Source organism: Mycteria americana, chromosome 6 (genome assembly GCF_035582795.1).
Source record: "Mycteria americana isolate JAX WOST 10 ecotype Jacksonville Zoo and Gardens chromosome 6, USCA_MyAme_1.0, whole genome shotgun sequence".
In the NCBI taxonomy this organism is placed as follows: domain Eukaryota; kingdom Metazoa; phylum Chordata; class Aves; order Ciconiiformes; family Ciconiidae; genus Mycteria; species Mycteria americana.
In genome coordinates this window covers 13,106,922-13,127,915 of record NC_134370.1, presented here as the reverse complement: position 1 = coordinate 13,127,915, position 20,994 = coordinate 13,106,922, and the positions used below count along the sequence as shown (strand labels likewise).

Genomic DNA, 20,994 nt, shown 5'->3' with positions numbered 1-20,994 from the left:
TCTCGTGTCTTACATTTTGCAAGGATTAACCTCTGTTCGGGCAGAACCCAAACTAAAGATGTCATAAATTCACCCAAAGATGACAGTCCACCCTGCCTGCAAAGATATCCAAGAGTTTCTCAAGGTCCTGTTAGGTATTGGATGAGAATATACCAGAAGTTTGGCTTGGTAAAGCATAGGTCAAATCTCTGTTAGGCTTCAGCCATGGATGGAGACTGCAGGCTTATGCAGCTGTGTTTCCACTCTAACTCTTCCAGGACTGGTTTTTATTAGCCAGTTTCATCCAAAACTCTCAGTTCATTTACTGCAGATGGATGAGTAACATAACCCCATTAGCCACACATGCAATGGTGAAGAAGCTTGCCTAAAGCTGTATGTAGGAAGGCTGGGACTCACAGGTGTAGTTCTCATTCCACAGCTCTAAACAGGAGATACGTTGCTTCCTACAAGCAAGGACAGAAATAGAGGAGACCCAAAATGTGTGGTTTTCAGCCTCCTAGATTGATCCTTCAGAGCTGAGACAACCTGGGACAATGTAAACACACCCAAACTATCAGTAAGAACACAATGACTTACTGGTAAAGCACAACGGGAGCTTAGACCTGCTTACAGCTTCCTTTTATCCTCCTGTCTTACAGAAGGGTTATTTAGCACACAGTTCTTCTGGCTTTCTGTTTCCCTTTTAGCTTATTTAAAAAAGGTTTTGTATTCAAATGTAAAAGCACAATGCTGGCCCACTTTTGATTGCAGTCCCTTTTTCCCCAGAGGTTACAGTGCCCATCAGACTAGCAGCTGAGTGCTGTGCAGATTTTAAAGCCTGCAGCTTAACAAAAAATCTCTCGGGGACTTAAGACCAGCAGTCACAGCCTGCTGGGGAAGACTGGCAGCTTTTAATCAGTGACAAGGAACCTGCCATCTCCTCAGCCTTCCTTCTAGTGTTTGTATCCTTTCCACCTATCTGTGTTTCTCCCTTATATATGGGAAATACCTGGTTCCCAGTTAACTGAGGCAGTATCTCCTCTCCTCCTGTTCTGTCCCTAGGAGAGGGAGCAACTTTGTAGCATTACCACCACGAAAGAGCAAAAACCTCCAGTTTCATGAAAGTAAACAAAATTTGCTTTTGTTCATTAGCAGAACAGAAAGAAGCTGGTTTTTTGTCAGTTGCTGGACAGTGTAATCATGTAAGCCAACAATCAACATTCAGCTGGTTTGCAGGAAAGCCACGCTCAAGGCTCTGCTTTGCCTGATCAGAGCTGTGATCCGAACCTCAGCCTTCGGTATGACAAAGCAGCATCTACGCATCCAGTTCACAGAGGAATCCATCCTATTCTGATGGCCCTTCCATCCCATCCTGATTTATCTTTCCAGCCAAGATACTTTAAGCAATGAAGAAAAAAGCTCTCAGGAATTGAGTGTGAAGAATCTATGTTTGGGCTTTCCTATCTGGACAGCTGTTGGAGCCATTCCATTTTCTCTTCACCATGTGAAAACCAGGAAGTGGGGCTTTCTCCCACCACAGAAAAGCGGAGATTGTGAGCAGTCACCTGAGTCCAGGAGCTCAGGCTTGAAGGAAAAACAGAAGGAAATGAATGGGAACACATACACAGATATGTACACAGAGTCTGGAAATACAGCAGTAAAAGCAAATTAGTAGAACTAACAACACTGTCTTTCTGCAAGAATTTTGCCTTGGGGAAGACTGGATATCAGTCTCTCTCTGTCTCTCCTTATGAAGTCATTTAATACACAATACATGTGGCATGTCTGAATTTCTATTACTTTTCAACTCAGCATCTCTCAGATACACTATCTAGATTGCAAGATCACTGAAAAGAGGTTTTATCTTCACACCCAACTATACAGCACACAGTAAAATACATGCTAGGGACATTCATGCAACTTCCTTACAGAAGAAACTCATTTGAGGGTAGGGGGAAATAATGGGTGAAAGAAGGAAGGAAGGCTTTTTACCTTGCATTGGCAAAGCACGCTATCCGTTTAGAGTGCATGACAATTGATGTTCATAATCGACAGGACACAACTTCAGCCACCACTTAATGCATCTCACCAGTGAAATGACTCTGTGCAATAGCAGGAGGAGGCTGCCAGCCAGGGTAGAAAAGTTCCTGAATCCCCACATGCCTGCTCCAAGCCTTCATAAGTGGACGTCAAACTGCAAACTAATTCCCTGCTCACCAGGAATCGAGTCTCCCTCAAGTTGTCCCTGTCATACAAGCACAAACTTTCTCAATGCTGAGTACACATAGGCCCTCAGCAGTACATCTTAATGACAAGAGGCAAAATGAACCCTTTGCCTCTTGTCAATTCTTTGCCCTAATTTCTCCAGCTCCCTGCAAAGCACGGTATTCACTAACAATTCTGGTGCGCACACACACAGATCTGGAGTCTCACCCAGTGGCCCTGGGCCTTCCTGAAGGACTCTGGGCCTTCATAACGAACAGCTCATGCATTGATGTCCTACTTTTTTTTCCCCACTCACTAAGCTTCTGACACAGGAAAGAAAAGCCCGCTGCTGCTGGGAACTATGTTGTGCTCCAAGGCACAGGAGCCGCTGGCAGGATCACACTCAAAAGCTGGCTTTGCTATCACTATTGAAGACACAAGTTGATTAATTGTGGGCTTTATTTCTCATTTTCTGTTTTGTCCAATTATTATTTGGTAGGTTAGAGAAATCAAAAAAAGGACACTTCCAAGCAAGCCACTATGTTTTGGTTTAAACAGTAGTCAGCTTATGCTTCACAAACATACCATTGATATATATTTAAATATGCATTTTTACAGCACATAGTTTCCAGATGTTTCACTACGTCCTTCAAAAGAGACTATTGACACACGTCTGGCTCTGTCTGTACCAACAATACACTTTGAATGTTTGCCTGGATAATTCCCAAGGTGCAGATGCAGAAATATTTGGGACCTGGATCTGAAGACCTTAGAGTTCAGATCTCAAGCTAGTATACCTCACTCAACTGGAGTAATTTTTTGTTTACCCAAGCTCAACCCCAAATACATTCTTTCCTTTTTGTGATTAGTGGAGGATATCTCCCTCTGAAAAGATAAGTACAATTTTACCCAGCTTTGCAAAAGGAAGGGTGAGTGCATAGATATAAAAAGGATGGAAATATCAGAACATAAAGGGTGTTTTGCTTTCTGTTTATGAACTGGTAACTACTGTGTTGTTTGTCTTTCCTCTTACATATCAGCTCCAGTCTAGCTTGTTTGCAGTTATTACACAGCCACAACAGACAGATGAACCCCATGGACTGGAACCAGAGATAGTTCTGCTATGTTTTACCAATATCATTTGCACAAACAGGTACAGTCTAGGAAACAGATGTGCAAGTTCATCTTCTAATTTGCAGAAAAGAATGACAAACTGCATTTAAACATTGTATGTCTATAAAGTGGCATGAACATTGTGCATCTTTTATTTACAGTATATTGATAATATATTATATTGTCATATTAATATTAATTATCTTGATTTACATGTTTTTTCATGCAGAAAATGGATTGGGGTTCTTTTTGATTTACTTGATAACACTCCTACATTTCATGACTGGCTGCAACAGAGAACACATTTTTAATATGCTTAATAAATTTGCATCATCATTAGTGCTGAATATTTTATCCACACAGACCACACAATGAGGAGCACATCACTAAATCCTCAACCAAATCTGATCCTTCAGAGTATCAGGGTATGATTCTTCAAGCTATGTCAAGGCAGAACTTACTTGAGGTTGATTAAACAAAGACAGATGTTATGCCACAAAATGAAAGGGTTATACTGGCCCTCATTCTTCAGGAAAAGTAAGAATGTGGTAAAATTCAATAAGATTTAAGTTTCCTGCTAAATTAGCATCTATTTAAGCATCTTCTGTGGGTTGTTTCCTAGGTAGGTCTTTTTGGGGTTTTTTTGGGTGGGTTTTTTGTTTGATTGGCTGGTTGCTTCCCCCCCCCCCCCCCCCCCCCAGCTTTATTGGAGCTCTTTTTGATAGCAGGTAAAACATGCCAGGGAACTTTGGAAACCAACTGGAAGAGCTGACTGTGCTAGAAGTTTTTATTACTCTTGGTCACCATGGTAAAATGAGCCCCCTGATGTAAAAAATTGATAGCTATAGAAACTGCTAGGTCCCTAGGGGTCCTGATGGCTGAATAGAGTGTCCCATCACACAGGAAAAAGGCTGCACTCAGCTCCACACTCAGTCAGTACATGAAATCCATGTTCTAAGCCCACTTCCAGTGCAAGCAGATCTCCCGCTACGATCAAACCATAAAAAGATACTGCTTCCCACATGAATAGCTGAGTGTACAAACTCATTCTTCCTTCCCCCCCCAGATGCCCTCCGGCATCCATACACAGAACAGTCAGTGGTTCATATGTTTGCAGGAGAGAAAATGAAAAAAAAAATTAAAATAAAAGACACAATGAAACGTCATTGTTACAATTTCACTAAATGCCCATGGGAGACAACGTAGCAGCATTTATCAAGCTCTGATATTCAGTTAAGAGAAGTGACTTACACTGAGCAACTGAAGCACCATATTTATAGATAAAAGCATTTCAAATAGTCCTTTTCAAGTTCCCCTTTCCCACAAAACTGCTGGTTAAAGTGTGCTTAATGAGACTTTCCTTCCCCTCATTTTGTCAGTTCCTGTCATATGGATTTGCTTCTCCTACCTACTTCAGCTAAAAGACCCTAATCTGCTGTTGCAGAGAACACTGTGTCACTAAGCCACAAGTTATGACCTTATTAATGTGGCTCAGCAGGTAGAAAATAAATGTGAAGTGAGAACAGCCCCTCTGCAAAACAGAAGTAAGGAACCAGCATAAAATGTGCAGGAGAATGATGAATACAATAACAGACATATCCTGAAAATTCCCATCAAAGGAAGTAAGCAAATACTGACAATCTTTCAAGTCTCCTGTTGCAAGAACTCTCTAGTCTAGAGAAGAAAATCTTCACCAACACGTCAACAATACTGAAGATGATATGGGTGGCTATAGCTCCCATGTGTAGAGAGGGCATTCTTACACAGCAAGGACCCAGAAAATTGCATGCAGGAACATAAATATGTGAGGCTTCAAAGCATCTATAGTTTATAACCACATAGCTGGGGTCAACTCACAGCCAAGACTTTTCCAGCAACAGGATTCAAGGGAGAGAAAGATGTCTAACAGAGGTCATCTGGCTAATATTGCAAGGTTGTATTCAGATATGATCTTCAATCTACATCTACCTCTCTCCCTGAGGCTTCTATCCCTAGAGCAGCTGCAAGACAAAAAGAACACATTCCTGTTGGCCATTGCTCCTTTTCAGTATCTGACATACTAATGAAAACCCATCTTCAACAGTAAGTGCTTTCACCGAAACACTCCCATGCATAATGGCGATTATGGGACTACCCAAGATACAGACATAACACAATGGTACTTAGACCTCAGTACCAAGTACCTTGGTCTACCTTAGCCCAATAACTTCTCTCCAGCCGTGGCTGAGAGTAGAAGAGGATAAGAACACAGTAAGGACAGTGAATTCTTTATTTCATCAAGTTGTCCCATGGAATAAATGAAGGTTATTCCTATACTGAGAGGCAGAGATGCTCTGAGGGATCCGGTTCTTCTCTGGCATACATACCCAATTTCCCTTCTTGAAAGGACAGAGTTGCAGGGTGATGTGCATTGGTAGTGTTGGAAGGTGGGGATGAGTAAACTGATGGAGGGGTTAAAACACTAGTTCAAGATTAAACAAAAAGGCCATGAAAAAGCTAGAAACAGAGCCTTGGAGTTCTGAGAATTTTTATCTTGCTGTGACCTCTGTAATACTTATCATCAGGCAATCTTCAAAATATTGCAGATGCCAGTTAGCTAAATCCATTCTAAGCTCTCCAGGAAAAAAGGGGAAAAAAAAAAAAGCAACTATTAACATCACCTGCTTTACATACGGGAAGTTAAAGCTAGATCTATATGAGGCATTGGTATTTTTTTGAGTCCTTGAGATTCCTTTATGGCATATGTGCTAAAGCGTCCTTACTACAGAAACCAGGAGTAGTGAAGGACAGGCTGGAAGCATTAAGCACTCCTGAACTGGGGAGCTCAGAGTTCAAGCACAGTGTTGGAGTGTAGGACTATCATCAATAACTTCCAGAACCAACAAAGCAACAAATTGCGATTTAGAATATAAGTGCTCCCAAACCAAGCAAACTCTACATCTTCCTACTTTTTGGCTGAAAAGCAAAGGTTAATTACTGCTATTTTTACAGCAAATTCCATGAAATTACTCATTCCTGACCAAATACAGAGCTATAAGGCGGCAAAGAGGTGAATGGCAGCACTCATTGCTTGTCAGCCTCTCAGGGCCCTGAGGGAACGTGTCCTGCACGCACATCTTTCCAGAGCATCATATTTACACAAACAGAAAAAAGATTAGTCCTTCTCCACAGCTGTCTGCAAGCTCATGGATACCATAGTCACTATTCTGACATTTTTATTTATTAGAAACGTAAGCTTATCTTACTCCAGTGGTAAAAAACATCTTCTCCTAACTCTAACAGCTTAATCCTCTTTGTGATCTGAGAGATATCTAGGAGACGAAGAGAAATAAATCCAATACACTCAGTTAATTGCTCAGTGACAGATAATCTTTTCTCCTCCGTTTTCTTCCTCTTCTATAAAAAGAATAACAAAAAGTAAATAAAAATATCTCAACTAAAACTGTAGAAAAAGTCTACTGAGAGGATAACAGCGTAATTAAAGTCAGGCCCAGCCTGATGCAAAATCTCATTTACCGTGTACAGAAGCAGCAGCTCACTTGCCATCCAAAGCTCTGTGAGCACAGAGCCTTAGCACTCTAGAACATTGTATAGATTCTCCCTGTCTCTTTTCTCTTACTGTATTTCATCCCTTCATGTCTGTCACCAGTGGTCTCTTAATTCATCTGTAGTTTTAGAAGGGCGAACTCTATTAGTGCTGCAGCCAGCTGTAGTTAAACTGGCTGAAGAATTACAAAGAAATGCCATCCTAGCAGGTAGTAGTGTGTTTATAAAGAAGACAGATTCATATCTTGTAGGCGATGGCATAGTTGTGTATAGATGGTTACAGTCCCATCAGTCACAAGACTGCTTAAATCACCCAACTACACCTTCAAATGACAGATGTGCTTATAACCAGCTGTAGCATAAATGACTCATATCTGTGACATGCTTCTAAACAGCCCCTCACCATTCATCAACCTTTTAAGAATGCACTCTGCACAGGAGGCAAGAGTGGTATTTCTTTATCATGTATTCAAGGCAGATTCCTCTTCAGTTGTGGGTACCTGCAGAACTACCTGTCTTTCTCCTCTATCCTTCAGAAACAGAACTCTTGACATCAGAAATCAAACCAGACACGAGATCATGCTTTCTTCCATTCCCCAGCATCAAACCTAGAGGCATGAAATAAATTAAAGTGCAAGATAGGTTTCTCCCTTTCTCTCAATTCTATTTTTTTCTATCCTTTTTAAACAAGCAGGGAGATTTAAATTAACATGTCACTTAAGCAGCCAGGAGGAGCAACAGCTAATAACCTCTCTGTCAGGTGCATTAAATAATAAGACATGCCTATCTTGTCATTTCTTTCTACCATACTAAGAACAGAGAAGCTGTCCTGGGATCTTCACAGGGTTATTTATTAGTGACCTAAAGGCATACCTGAGTGGGGATCTAATAGCAGACCCAGATTCAGAACAGAGCATAATGTAACCACCTGAGGCTTATGTAAGGCAACAGGATCGAGGTATGACAAAGAAGTGCACTGGCAACTTTCAGAGCAGTCATGAGTACTGAAGAGCCGATCAAGAATAATGGAGCACTGCAAGCTTTTGCCCAGGGATTCTGGATGGTTGGCCATGCAACTGTAACCAAGTCCTGACAAGTAACATGTGCCAAGGGAACCTGAAGCTGATGGGTTCAAAGAAAGACAAGTGGTTCCTCAATCTATGGAACTGCTTGCTGTAAGATGTACTGAAGGTACTAAAAATTTTAACACACTCCAAGAGATATTAATAAAATTAGCTTATGGGATACTAATCCCCTGGTATATACTAAAACCAAAAAAATTATTCAGACCCTGATAGATCTTAAACTGAAGGTTGAGGAAGGACCCTCAACTTCAACCCTAAGAATGCTAAGAGAATACTAGGAGGAAGTGTCAGATATGATAATGCTGTTCATATAATCTTTCTTAGACTGCTTGTTGGTAATAGGATACTGGGCTAGAGAAAACAATCAGACTGTTACTATGTTGTTAATCACGTTCTGACATTAAGACTGTCTGAAGTCCAGAGAAGTGCACTGCACTCACTGTTTCTAGCACTGCTACATTGCCAAAGCCCCAGCTTCTGGTACATCCTCCAGTGACATCCCCACAGTCCTCTCTCTTTTAACCAGGGTAAAACTTATGCCATTGTCACATGCTCCACAGAAACCAGTTCTGAAACAGACAACAACATAAGGTCATCAGCAAAATTTTGTGCCCACATTCATACACTTCAACAAGTAGTGTGTTTTCCACTCTGATGCGGCTGTCCTATTTTCAGTCCTAAACCAGTATCTCAACACAAACCTGCATCGCATCACATGAGTAAAGTAGTTCTTCAGCAATGGGGAAGGATGTGCTTCCACATTGTGAAACACCATACCTTCTTCCATGACTGATGAAACAGACATGAATATTTCTTAGGGTCAAATGACTGAGGGTAGTAAGAGGAAATAAAAAAGATATATATTTCATATTTATGAATATTCTTTCTCAAAACCATTGAGAAATGAAACACTCTAGGCCAAACCCCCTTCAGAAAAGCATTGCCAAAGCCACAGTCCTGAAAGGCCCTTTGCTATAGTGTGCACACCATAGTAAAGGCAAAGGTAGTAGAGCAAAATAAGATCAGTTTTGATCTCAAGCCATAGCAGCAAGGTATATGAAAGGGAAAGATCTGATTATCCTCCCACAGCAGGATGAGAAAGCATTTATCCAACCCCACAAAATACTAATACTTTTGAGTGTTCCTATTGCTGTTCAGAACAAATCCTAGAAGTTTTGTATTTCTTTAGGTTTTCTGTTTTGGGGGGCTTTTTGTTTGTTTTATTTCTTCAGGCCAGTGGGTAGAGTACTAGCCTAAGTTCAGAATATGCTCCACGTCAAATCCCTCCTCTGTCATTCTCTTAAAACCCTGCTGCTCAGTTCCTTGGACAGAAAGGGGTTTTTTTCTACTTCTGACCCAAAATTCTTCCTTGGAAACAAAAAAAACTTTCCTAAACAAGTTTATAAAAACATGTTCATCCTAACAAGAAGTTTTAGCTTCAAATACCCAAAGTTTTCTTGTATCAAGACGGTAGCCTGTCCACCTCCATCAATGACCTGTATACAAAATCCTTAGACTTTCCACCAAAGTTTCACAGATGGAACCATGAGAAAACCTCCTTTTCATCTGTTACAGCTCAAAGTACCACTAGGAACAGGTGAAGTAAACACCCCTTAGATCCATTTTTCAGAAAGATAAAAACAGGCACCATCTGCTCTCATTGAATCCAAATAACAGCCTTAAGAAATAGACCATGGACGAACTCTTTCATTTGGTTCACAGAGTGCATGATATGTTTTGAAATCATGAAAGTATCAAGGCATTCCCTATAAATCAGTCTAGTAAGTCAGCATCACACAAGTGGAAATCAATTATCTGGTACTAATACTATCAGTTCAGAATAAACAGATATTGAATACTCACTTCCAGGTATTCCCCCAGTCTCAGTAGCACTGACTTTTCATAAGGATCATTTGGGCAGTAGACAGCCATGAGATCCTTCATTATAAACAGGGACTTAAGGCTGTTGAGTTCTTCTAAAAATAAACCAATTGGTTGATCTGATTCTGAATAAGATGGGAAAGGGGAAATCAAATGACAGCACGTTCATGAGGTACGTTATCTAGCTGAAACAAGACAATCAGACTTCAGCCTCTTTGTCCTTGAGTATGAAAGAACAGAAGTGAGAGAGGGTTTAGCTACAAACCTTCCAGCACATTTAAAAAAATCCAATTAAATTCAATAAAAGACTTGTATCAGGCTCTTCCTAGTTAAGTAAGGTGGTCATTATTAACTCAATTTATCTCCATACCTCCAAAGAGAGCTCTCTGTGATGCTTCCCAGGTTGTAGTCATACAGCTTTGTCAGAATCAGAATCACCTGAAGGCAAAAGAAGAAATCATGGTTAGTCTCAAACAATTACAATCTCATAGAACTGAAATGACCCCAGGGAGGGCTTAGGATTCCTTTAATGGGTGCTTAACATAATTGAATGAATTGTTAAAAGCATTTGCCTAAACTGACATGGGAAGCATTTGCAGAGATGTATGTTAAGCCAATCAGACCTTTTCTTGCTCAGCTCCTTTGCATGATAGCACCAACAGGTTCTTCCCTTAACCCCAGGAGGCAGAGTGCAGTGGGAAGGAGCTGACATGTTAGACATAATGTTTCAGGATACAATATGAGATCTGCTGTACGCAGTAGAAATAGTGATTACTTTCTGCTCTGTTTCACAAACACTGAAACTGCTAATGTTTTTCACAGCTGTGGTGCACAGATAACCTACTGGCCTGTCTCCAGTCAAATTCTTTTTGTTGTAGCAGATGATGTAATGCAAGCATTTGATCACCAGTTTTGGCCTGGGAGACTCAGACTGGACATCAGGAAAAAAAAATCTCCATAAGAAAAATAGTTCAACACTGGGACAGGCTACCCAGAACATCTGTAAAGCCTCCATCCTTGGAGATTTTAAAGACCTGGTTAGACAAAGTCATGACTGAGCTGATCTATAGCTGGTGATAGCCCTGCTTTGAGTAAGAGGTTGAACTAGGGACCTCCAGATGTCTCTAACAACCAACATTTCTATGACTTCAGTGAAAAGTTTTAGATTTAGCCAGAATAGAATTGCTTTCAGGTTTAGGAGTTTTATTAGCTCTTTTGATAAACAGCTTTTCCCTCCTGCCAAAACAGACACTTCTAAAATAAAATTGTCTTACCTGGGGGAGGAAAGCAATTTTAGCAAAAAGAATTTCAAGCAAAACATTTCAGCCTGCTCTTTTGTTAATATCTTAAAAAAAAAAAATATTACTGACTTTCAAGATGATGGGCTCCTTTAACAAGACCTACATTTGGGACATAAACTACCAGACCATTACTATTGCTATTAATTTATTTTGCATTTCTCCCTGCCAGGTCGCTGTATATCTTATCCTTCTCTCTATCCCATTAAAACTGCAGTAAATTAAAGAGGCACAACACTTCTTATCTGACAAAACCCCTGATCTATATACCTCTACGTTATTATTTTCAGCCTGGGTTCCAAAGAAATGAGGCTCACTAATACAAATCCCCCTGCTCCCTTGATAACATAGCCAACTTCCACCAATTTGGCAGAGAAGCAAAGGACTGGAGGTAATTCAGTCCCTATAAGCTCTGCACAAACTGGTACCAGCATGGCAAAGGAATAGCCACGTGGCTACTTGTACTGAGGGGGAGAGGAAGAGACCTCACCACTGCCATTTCCAAAGACAAAAGCTATCCTGCTTCTTACACACCAAGAGTCCCAAACCAGGCACAGCAGGAACTGCCCCTTTCCAATATGTTCAGCATGTGAGACAGAGCAGAAAGCATGGCGATGCGGGAGCTGAGGACATAAGCGAACACATAGTTACCTATGTGTTCTATGGTTACCTATGTGTGTTCCACACATAGTTACCTATGTGTGGGGACAGAGCACACGCATCGACAGACATCTGTTTCTCCAGCCCAGCTCTGTTAAACCCCTCATAGCACAGAGAGAGACTCCCCAAAGCATTTCCTGTCTCCACGAATACAAGTTATGTGCAGCTCATAAGGGAGACAGGAGAGGCACCTGAAAAAACAGTGGTTTACCAGGGCCAACCATCACCAGACATCCTCCAGAAGAAAAGCAGTCTCCCTTATTATCTGCTCCCATTTTAATCTCCCACCTCCCGCTATGCCCACTTACTGCTTTATGTCCAAAATGAGAGCCTCATCCTGCTATCCATAGATAACTGGCTGCAAACTCAAGCTATTAAAATGCAAACCCCATCAGGCAGAAGACAAGGCAGAGGAGAGACACCCCAACTTCGTATCTCAGTGCACCACACAAACGGCTCCACAGAGAAAGGGAAACCGTGGAAGAGCGTCCCCAGGGAGGTGCCTGATGCCCAGGGCTGCCCCCAGCCTGCGCTGCTCCCCGCTGGGTGCAGGACAGGCCCTGGCTGCAAGGCCCTGCCCTGCTGCCCCGTGCGGGAGCCGCCAGCCTGTGCCACCCCTCGCCCCGAGGTGCACGTGGGGCACAGTCACCGCAGTGCTGAGGGCGGCCCTGAGGCTCCCTGAGCAGAGACCAGGGGCCTGCCCCAAGAATCCCCCCAGCACCAGGCCCGGCCCAGCCCTGAGCTCCTGCGTGACCCCCCCAGTCTGTCCCCAGGTCCTCGTTTCCTCAGGGGCTCCCTCACATTTTCCCCCACCAGCCCTGCCCCATGGCCCCGCAGTGGCAAGCAGCCCCCAGGCCCCCCCAGGCGCCCTGACCACCAACCCCAGACCCCACCATGGCCCCCAGCAACACCCACCCTCTGGCAACTGGGGACCCATCCACAGTGACCCCAACCCACCAAGTGGCATGTCCCCCTGAAATGGCCCCACAGTGACTCCTGCCTTGGCCCAGGGCCCAGAGGACAACATGCATCCTCCGCTACCATGGCGGCAGTTCACACAACAGCCATGACACCTCCTCTGCTCCCCAGGGCACCCTGACATGGACATCCCCTCCATCCCCCAAAATGCACAACTGCACTGCCATGCAGGAGGTGCCTCCCTCTTCCCTGGAGGGTCCCTCTTTGAAGAGGCGGCCAATGTGCAAAGCACGAGCCGCCTGCTGAGGTGTCAGATGGCAGAGCTGCAGCGGGCACATATGCTTCGCAAAGGCTTGTGCCAATTAGGGCTTTAAGTGCTAAATTTCAATCTCGACCCTCCCAGGAATGCTTATCGGTGACAGCAGGGCAGCTGTCTGCTCCAGATACAGAACCATGCCGCTGCCATCCCTCACAGCACCCTCTGAATAGGTCTATAAATCCCCTACTTAACAAATAAATAAAAATTAAGGGTGAGGGGGGAAAGGAAGAGGAAGGGGTGTGCACATAAAGCCTTTCTGAATAACTATTCTCCCCATGAAAGGTAGCAGTGAACTCAATGAGATTCATGGCCAGCCTGCATGGAGACCTTCCATACAACATGGCAGTTGCATGCACCCTCAGCTTCGAGCCTCCCTTGGGTCTGCAAAGCAGCTGGACAGTTGCAGGACAGTTGCTTATACCTTTTTCCAAGCCTTGTTGTTTTCTCTTCGCCCTCTCCTCCTCTGCTTGCCAGAGGAACCAGAAATGTAAATGACTCTAATGAATATTCCCCTAATGAATATTTTGACATCTGGTAGTTTTAAAAGCAGGCCTGAAGGTAGCAGGCATAGAAACTCAGAAGAGTAAATAGGAAAAATAGTGGGGTTTTCTTCCCATTCTTTGCCACTGGTTGATGTAGTCTTGAGGAAGAACGTACAAGAATCAAGAAACACCTTCCCCATCTGTAAAACCCAAGAATTATAATCAGGTTAGGTTTTGTGGAATATTAAGATTAGTAGTGTGTAATTACTGGTGTTAAATAGACTGAGAATTATTTTTCAGAAATTACTCAGATTTTTGCTTTTTTCCAACTGAGGAAAATTCACAAATCTCAAAACTTCCATGAAAGAAAACTCCATTGAGAATTTTAATCTCCTTACTTGAGGAAAAAAAATGTAATTGACAACCCAAAAAGAATATGAAATGACAAAAAATTAAAAGTGCCAATATGAGAAATCAAAATATTTTACTTCCAGAGAGCTGAAACATCTCTTTTGTTCTTTTTTCTGCCCCCAGAAATTTCAGTAAAACCCACACAATCTTAGAATGCTGTAGTTCTCTTGGAATTGATGGGGGGAAATAAACCCAGCCGCATTCCTTCATACTTCTTTTTGATATAGCTCTAACAATCCTTCTGCAGAGGCATCCCTAGACGCATCCAAATATTCATGTTAGTTGCAGACTAGCTACATCTAGAACCCTAAATAATATTGCTATATCCTGGCTTCTTAGTAAATTTAGGATAAAATCTTAACGTTTAACATTTCCAAGCTAATATTTGTATTCGACACCATGCTGCGGCATACATGTACACCAGTTTGTTGGGTAATAGCTTAGATATCTCCACTTGGTGCAGATATCCTATTTCCAAAACTCATAAGGGCTTTCCTATAGGAAGCTTTATCATTTTTGTGGACCTGTATCAGCTCCCGAATATCTTTAAGCCTATCTCTAGTTTCAGCAGTCTCCTTGTGTCATTTACTGTGGTTCAAATACTAGCAACAGATCTGCTCAAACATATATGTTGAAAACAAACAAGGCATTGGGCAGAAAATTAGTTATTTCTGCCCTAGAGTTCAGCATTCTTTTTTCCCCTTTGTAATATTTGAATAACCTATGCAAAGCTATGATTTTGATTATATTTACTTTTTCAGAAAACATATTTCTCCTTTGCTGTTCTCATTTCTTTGTTATTTAGCCTGCAAAGGTTAGTTCATGTTTAAGATTGTTTGGGTTTTGTTTTTGGTTTGGTTTTTTTGTTGGTTTTTTTTTTTTTTCCTCTGTGGCTGTCACTATGTAGTACTGAGGAACCTAATGAACAGAGACATGCATATTATGTTGTTCTAAATGTCAGAATAGGGGCTGTGAAGAAGCACAGTAATGAAACGAAAAATATTGTCTTGCCTTTTTTTTATTTATTCCTTTGTTTTTGTTTTCTGGGACTGTGTGTTTTTCTCCCTTCTTTACCACTTACCAATCAATGCAAGCTAACAAGGGCAAGAAGAGAAGAACAAGCAAACTAGAGATACAATGAAAAGGAGCTGAAAATCCAGTCTTATGCCAGCTCTGCTGTGAATACAGATAACCCTTCCCATTGCACAGAAATGCAAGGCTTCAGAAAGTCTGTTCTTCATTAGGATCAGCAGTTGAAGTGGGTTATTCTGCCATAGCAGGTAGGGAAGAGAAGGAGAGAGAAAACTTCATCACTTCTGCATTGATAGCTCAGAGCAAAAGATATTTGATCCTGGATTTACCACATCCTCAGTGAGCACACTAACCACAAGGTATAGCACTAAAAACGTTTTGTTTGAGTTACTTATACAAAGTGGAAAAGCCCCACCAGGCAAGAAATGGACAGAAGGCTTGGTAAGTTAGCACACTCACCTGGGAAAAGACAGGCTAACAAAAGAGGTACTTAAACCTGGCTCACCCTTCTCCCAGAGGAAACCAGTTCCCAGTGGCTATTCTAGGAAGGACAGGGTATTTGGTCCTACACTACACACTAGGTCAGGGATCTGTAACACTTCACACCACTCACTGACAATTGCAAATTTACTTCTGGGAACGCTATGTGAGCCCTGTGTTAAAATGTGTCCATACTTATTCAAGCTAGGGTAAACAAGGACATGGACTGGAACAATCATTGTGTTCAGGGTTTGATCACTATTACTGAAGACGCACTATGCAAAGCGGTCTGTGATAATCCAACTCAATCTCATCTATACCAACAGCGCTCTCATCTTGGATAAATTTTATCCTCTGTATTCTCACCACCCCACCCAGGTCCTCTCTGCAAATGCTTTCCACTTCACAGCACAACAGGGCACTAACTCAAACAAACAACTTTTATAGCTCCATGGTGATAGAGATTTTTCAAACAGAAGAACACAATTAAATTTTTAAAGGTGTTCACTATAACTTCTTGGGCTCTGATTTTTGCAATGTTACCTCTAGACTGACCTAAAGCTGTGCCAGAAAGATTGGTCCTACAGGATTCAAGTGCTGATTTCAAAATCGCAACAGGCCTTTACTTATGAAGGCAAAAACAGCACCTCTGCTTTAATGTTTTCAGACTTCCATGCTTTGCATGGATGTTTGCATCTGTTTCAGTCAAGACTGCAGCTATCCTGGGGTAAGCCAGAGCACTAAAAACATTTAGTCCATAGTCCACTTCCCTGACTTGCACACCATCAGCTCTCAGCATTACTTGTGTACGGACTGCTTCTTACTCAACATTTTGTTGAAATAATTTGAAAGTGATGTAAACGGTACTTTTGATAAAATATTTCTGATACCCGACTGCAAACCACTTACAGCAGCTTTCTGAATCAGTTTGAGAATCCGTTTCTTCTGTAGACTGTTAGTGTGGTGATCAGACATCTCTTTTTGACCACTGAGGTCCCAGAAAAAAAAGGAATGTTGCCCCCCCACCACACCAATGAAAGGCTTCAGGATGCTATTCTGTCCTGACTTCTTGTCCAGCACCACAGATTTTTTTGTCTCAAGCCACAGCCTTAGGAGTATATTAATTTCCAGCATAGGATAACTGAGGTGGGTCTTCATGAACTTCGATATCAGTCCTGTATTAGAACTAATAACCTGATAGAAAGCTTCTAGTTTCAGTCATGTGCCAGCTGCACGCTCTACACTACAGCCTGATCTTCAGGATGTGCCACAATTTGAGAAAAGAGCAGTCACAACAGTCTTCTCTCTCCTGTGGTGCTCTCCATCCATGCAAGGAGCATGCAACACATCCAGAGCTTCTGGGACTCAAAACACTGCATGTGCAGTTTGGTTGCTCTATTGTTATGAGCTGCAAATATTTAGGCATAGGGACAGTCTCACACAGGTACAGAACACAAGCAGTCTTCAATACAACAATATTTTGCTAATAAGGTATTGTAATACATATAGCCATGTAAAAAATGGTAATGGTGTAACTATCCTTTACAAGACTCTCCTGATGAAACTGCCACATTGCCTTCTAATTGGGAAGAGAGAAACAAATATCCAGCCACAATCAAAGTGCACCTCAATGTGCAGTGATCCGTGAATACCTTATTAACCTCTCGAGATCCCTTCCATCGCCTACTTAACAGGAACATAAGTCAATAACAAAGCAGCACTAAATTAAGTTTCACAAGCTTGTTGGTCTGCTATAATTGAGCAGGAAGCTAAAGGACTTGAAGCTTTCTTACGCATTATGTGTTAATAAACCATGTTTCTCAGGCTAGACTGCAGTGTTTGAGAGTATGCACCATTCAATCAAAGACTTTAAATAACTGGGCAACACCTATCTGTTCCCTTCTCCATCTCTACCTTCCCAATACAGCACAGAACTTTAGGACTGGGAAAAAAAGGGGGAACACAACCAGAACACAGGAATATTCTCAATGAGCTGTTTGGTGAGGCAACTATGTGAGGAAATATTTTCAAATAAACTCACAAATAAGTCTGAATAATTCATGACTGAGAATTTTACAGGCTGCTCATGAATAAAAAAAAAGACAAACTCTAGAGAACTCATTATTTGGAGCAAATTACTGGTACAAGTCTTGTTCTTCGTATTATTATTTAGCAATTTTATACCAGTCAGCAAGTATCAGGGTCTCTAACAACTATGCAAGTACCAAGAACTATGGAGACATGAAGACTTTGTGATTTGCTTTCCACCTGGTTTGCAGATCAACACATCAGCAGACAAAGGAAGAGAGGAAAAGTGTGATGATAGAGAAGGACAGCCACATGGTTACCCAGCTGGACTACCAACTCCCCATTTCATGACAGTTTTTGTTATGAAGAATCCATAAAGTAAAAATCCCTTCATTTTTCTGCATCCTTCAATGGACAGAAAAAAGGTCTGATACTGCCCATTATTCCATCTGTGACAGGAGGCAACAGCAGAAGTTTAGAGAGAAAGCATTAAAAATTGTCCATATACAGTGCGATTCTTCTCCTCACTAACTTTCAGGAATCAGATTATACTCTTTCTAATTCAAAAACTATTGCCACTATTGTGCCTAATAATGAAAGGATCAGAGAAAGCAAGCAAGCATGATCAAAGATGTGGAATGGCTTTTTTTTAGTGAGAAATTACTCCAACTCTCAATCCAAGAACAACACAGGAGATATGAAAGACATCTGTATAGTCTCGAGTGTCCTGAATGGATTATTTGCTGTTTTTCAGTACACAAGACCTAGGACAGCAAGTGAAACCGGGAGGTTCAAAATACTACATAAACATGAGTCACGAAATTCCTTCCCACTGTATTTTGTGGATACTGACAACTTAACGTCGGTTCAAGGGGAGACAGGAGAAGTTCAGGGAAGAGATGTGCACTGAGGTCAATTAAATAAATAAAAATATACGTACCACAATGTTTGTGCCAGTTTTCCCAGGCATGCAATTTTAGCCACTGTTGGAGAGGGAATATGGCCAAGTATGACAATTCTTTTGTTCGTATAGCTACCATAGGTAGCTTTAGCCCTCATGAATTTGTCTAAATCTGTTTATAGTTATTAATATTTTTGCATCTGTAAAAACCACCTGTAGGCAAGAAATTCAATGTTTGCCAAACATGGATACTACTATTTCCTTTCTTAGTCTTCTATAATTCAATCAGTAGGAGCAAGGTGTATGGCAGTTTCTATTATACTCAGCTTAACAGGGTGCCTGGCATGGTGACAACTTTTAGAGGAGACAACAATACGAATTGTAATAGAGAGGCAAAATGAGGCATCTCTCTCCCTCAAATCTTTTAAAGACAGCCCCAGTCTTCATCCTTGTCATCAGGATGAAACAGAAATTTGTCACAGTCTAAAAAGCATTTAAAATACTACCACCACCAAAGCAGAGAGAAGGAAATTGTGGTTCTGTAATAGCTAAAGCCCAAAGGTCAAGACACTGAGTTACTGCTTCTCCTGGCTCGGAAAGGGACCCAAACCTAGGGGTCTGAATAACTTATAAATGGGAATTAATTCCCTGCTTTGAGCCCTTTTTCCAACGTTGAAATCCATTTTCACAAATTCCCCTGTCATTCAATGAGAATCTGTTTCATGGAAATATTTCTGAGCAGCTCCACATGTGATTAATGAACTAAAAAAAACCCCAAACCTGATAAATTAAAAGGAGTAAAAGGAAATTCCAGGGAATAATACTGTAGGAAAAAAAGCAGAGGTATTCAGGTTCCAAAGTAAATGTAATAATACATTTTCTTCCAGTGACAGAAGTAGGCAGGAAAGAGGGGAAGAAGGACAAAAACAAGGGAAAAAACTGCTGGTCATCTTTAAATGTTTTAATACAAAGGCAAATAGTTAAGAAAGAGACAAGATTTAATTTCAGAAGACAAAAGTTGGTATAGAGAAAATTGATTACACACTATAATTGCATTGCTGCTTAAAAGCCATTAGCATGAGAGCTCTGTACATGTTTCAAGAGGGAAATGCAGTCTTCTGTTTATTCATTTCACTGAATACCCACATAGGCCTTTAGGGGATTATTTCAGAATTAAGACCAGAGGAGAGTGAAGCCCTAAACTACTTGGAAGGAAATTTCTTCTCTTACGCCCTATTATGTTCACTGTCAATAAGCAGCTCTTGCTTAAACATGCAGTTACTGCCAGTGATTTAGAGTGGACACCCAGAAAGGGTGAAAGGGTCAACTGGAGAAAAGCACTAAGCTGTTCTGTGCCTGGCCTGCTCTCGGGCTTGCTATTGGAACACTCGGAGACATTCAGGAGGTTATGGGCTTTGCCAAGGGACAAAGATTTTAAGTGCTGAGAAGCCATTTCTGAAGCAAATTTGGAAAGCCCGCATATCTACAAGTAAAAACTTGCTTCCGAGGAGTTTCTCAGACACTTGATCTTACGTGCAAACTAGTGCTCCAGCATAGCGACTGGCAGCTAAAAGAGAGCAGCGTACAACACTCTCAGAAAAAGTAGGAGCACACAAGAAGAGGCTTTATGAAAACATGCCACTCTGCCATTCGGATCCTACTTTGCAAGCTATATTTATAGTGGTGCCTTCCTGGTTAAGACCCAGAAGTTTCGGAAGGATTTAGAAATACCCGTAAACTCCAAACACACACAGTATTTCCCAAACCAGTAATCCAAGCCTCCACTTGAACATAATTCACTCAACTCTGAAGAAAGAATGAAGAGGAAAAATATCACAAAAGGCAACAAAGTTGAGAAAGGCTGAAACTAGAGGTCTTTCCTTGGGAAAGGAACCATGTCCTAGGGGAAGACTGGTGGTAGAAGGATACACACAACCAAAAAACTGGGATTCATGTGGTATATACAATACCCAGATTGCTTTTTCCGGAGCTCACTACAGAATATAAAAGTGAAAAATTAGCATGAAATGAATAATTTATTTAGCACTTTACTGTTGTTTAAACAAATCACTTTCATGAAAGCAATGTGTATTCAAGCAATAAATCACTGTTTAGCACTGTCACAAGCGAAAGATACTACTTGACAGAATTATTGAGTGATGTTGCATGGCCACAAGGCAGCTACAACAGAGATAAGGATGATGTCCTTGAATAATAGACTGACTCCCTCTCACCCCAGGGAGGAAATTGAATCTTTAAAGTAAAACTTTCATCCTGGGGCAGCAGGGGTAGTGAAACTTAGGACCATAAGTGCCTTTCATCTTTAGGTCCCAAAAGTGCCCTGAAAACATTAATTGATCACTCCTAACAACAACTCTGTGATGTAGGTTGGTTTTATTACACACATCAAGCATGCAGAGTTTAAGAGAGTTTGTTACAGAAGGCAGGGAGGGAATACTTACTCTGATGAACTCCTGGGTCTTCACTCTTGAAATCTTTCTCCTCTGTCCTCTAACACATGGAGAGATGGACTTTATAAGGTCCTGACCTGCTCTAACTTTAAATTACAGCTTCCACCCAGTCTATCTCTAACAGGGCATGAGTCAAATTCAAGCTTTCTATTCCCCTTCCTGTAATCCTACTGTCTTTTTGCATC

General features: G+C 41.5%; 1 protein-coding gene across 2 annotated transcripts in view; it reads right to left on the bottom strand.

Annotated features, from left to right (window-relative positions):
• The window catches only part of SORCS1 (sortilin related VPS10 domain containing receptor 1), a 308,182-nt gene that overhangs the window by 201,073 nt on the left and 86,115 nt on the right, over nucleotides 1-20,994 (bottom strand). For both annotated transcript variants that reach the window (XM_075504592.1, XM_075504593.1), the window contains exon 2: nucleotides 10,180-10,247. In XM_075504592.1, the coding sequence (XP_075360707.1) occupies nucleotides 10,180-10,247 (68 nt within the window). The remainder of the gene's footprint in view (nucleotides 1-10,179; nucleotides 10,248-20,994) is intronic.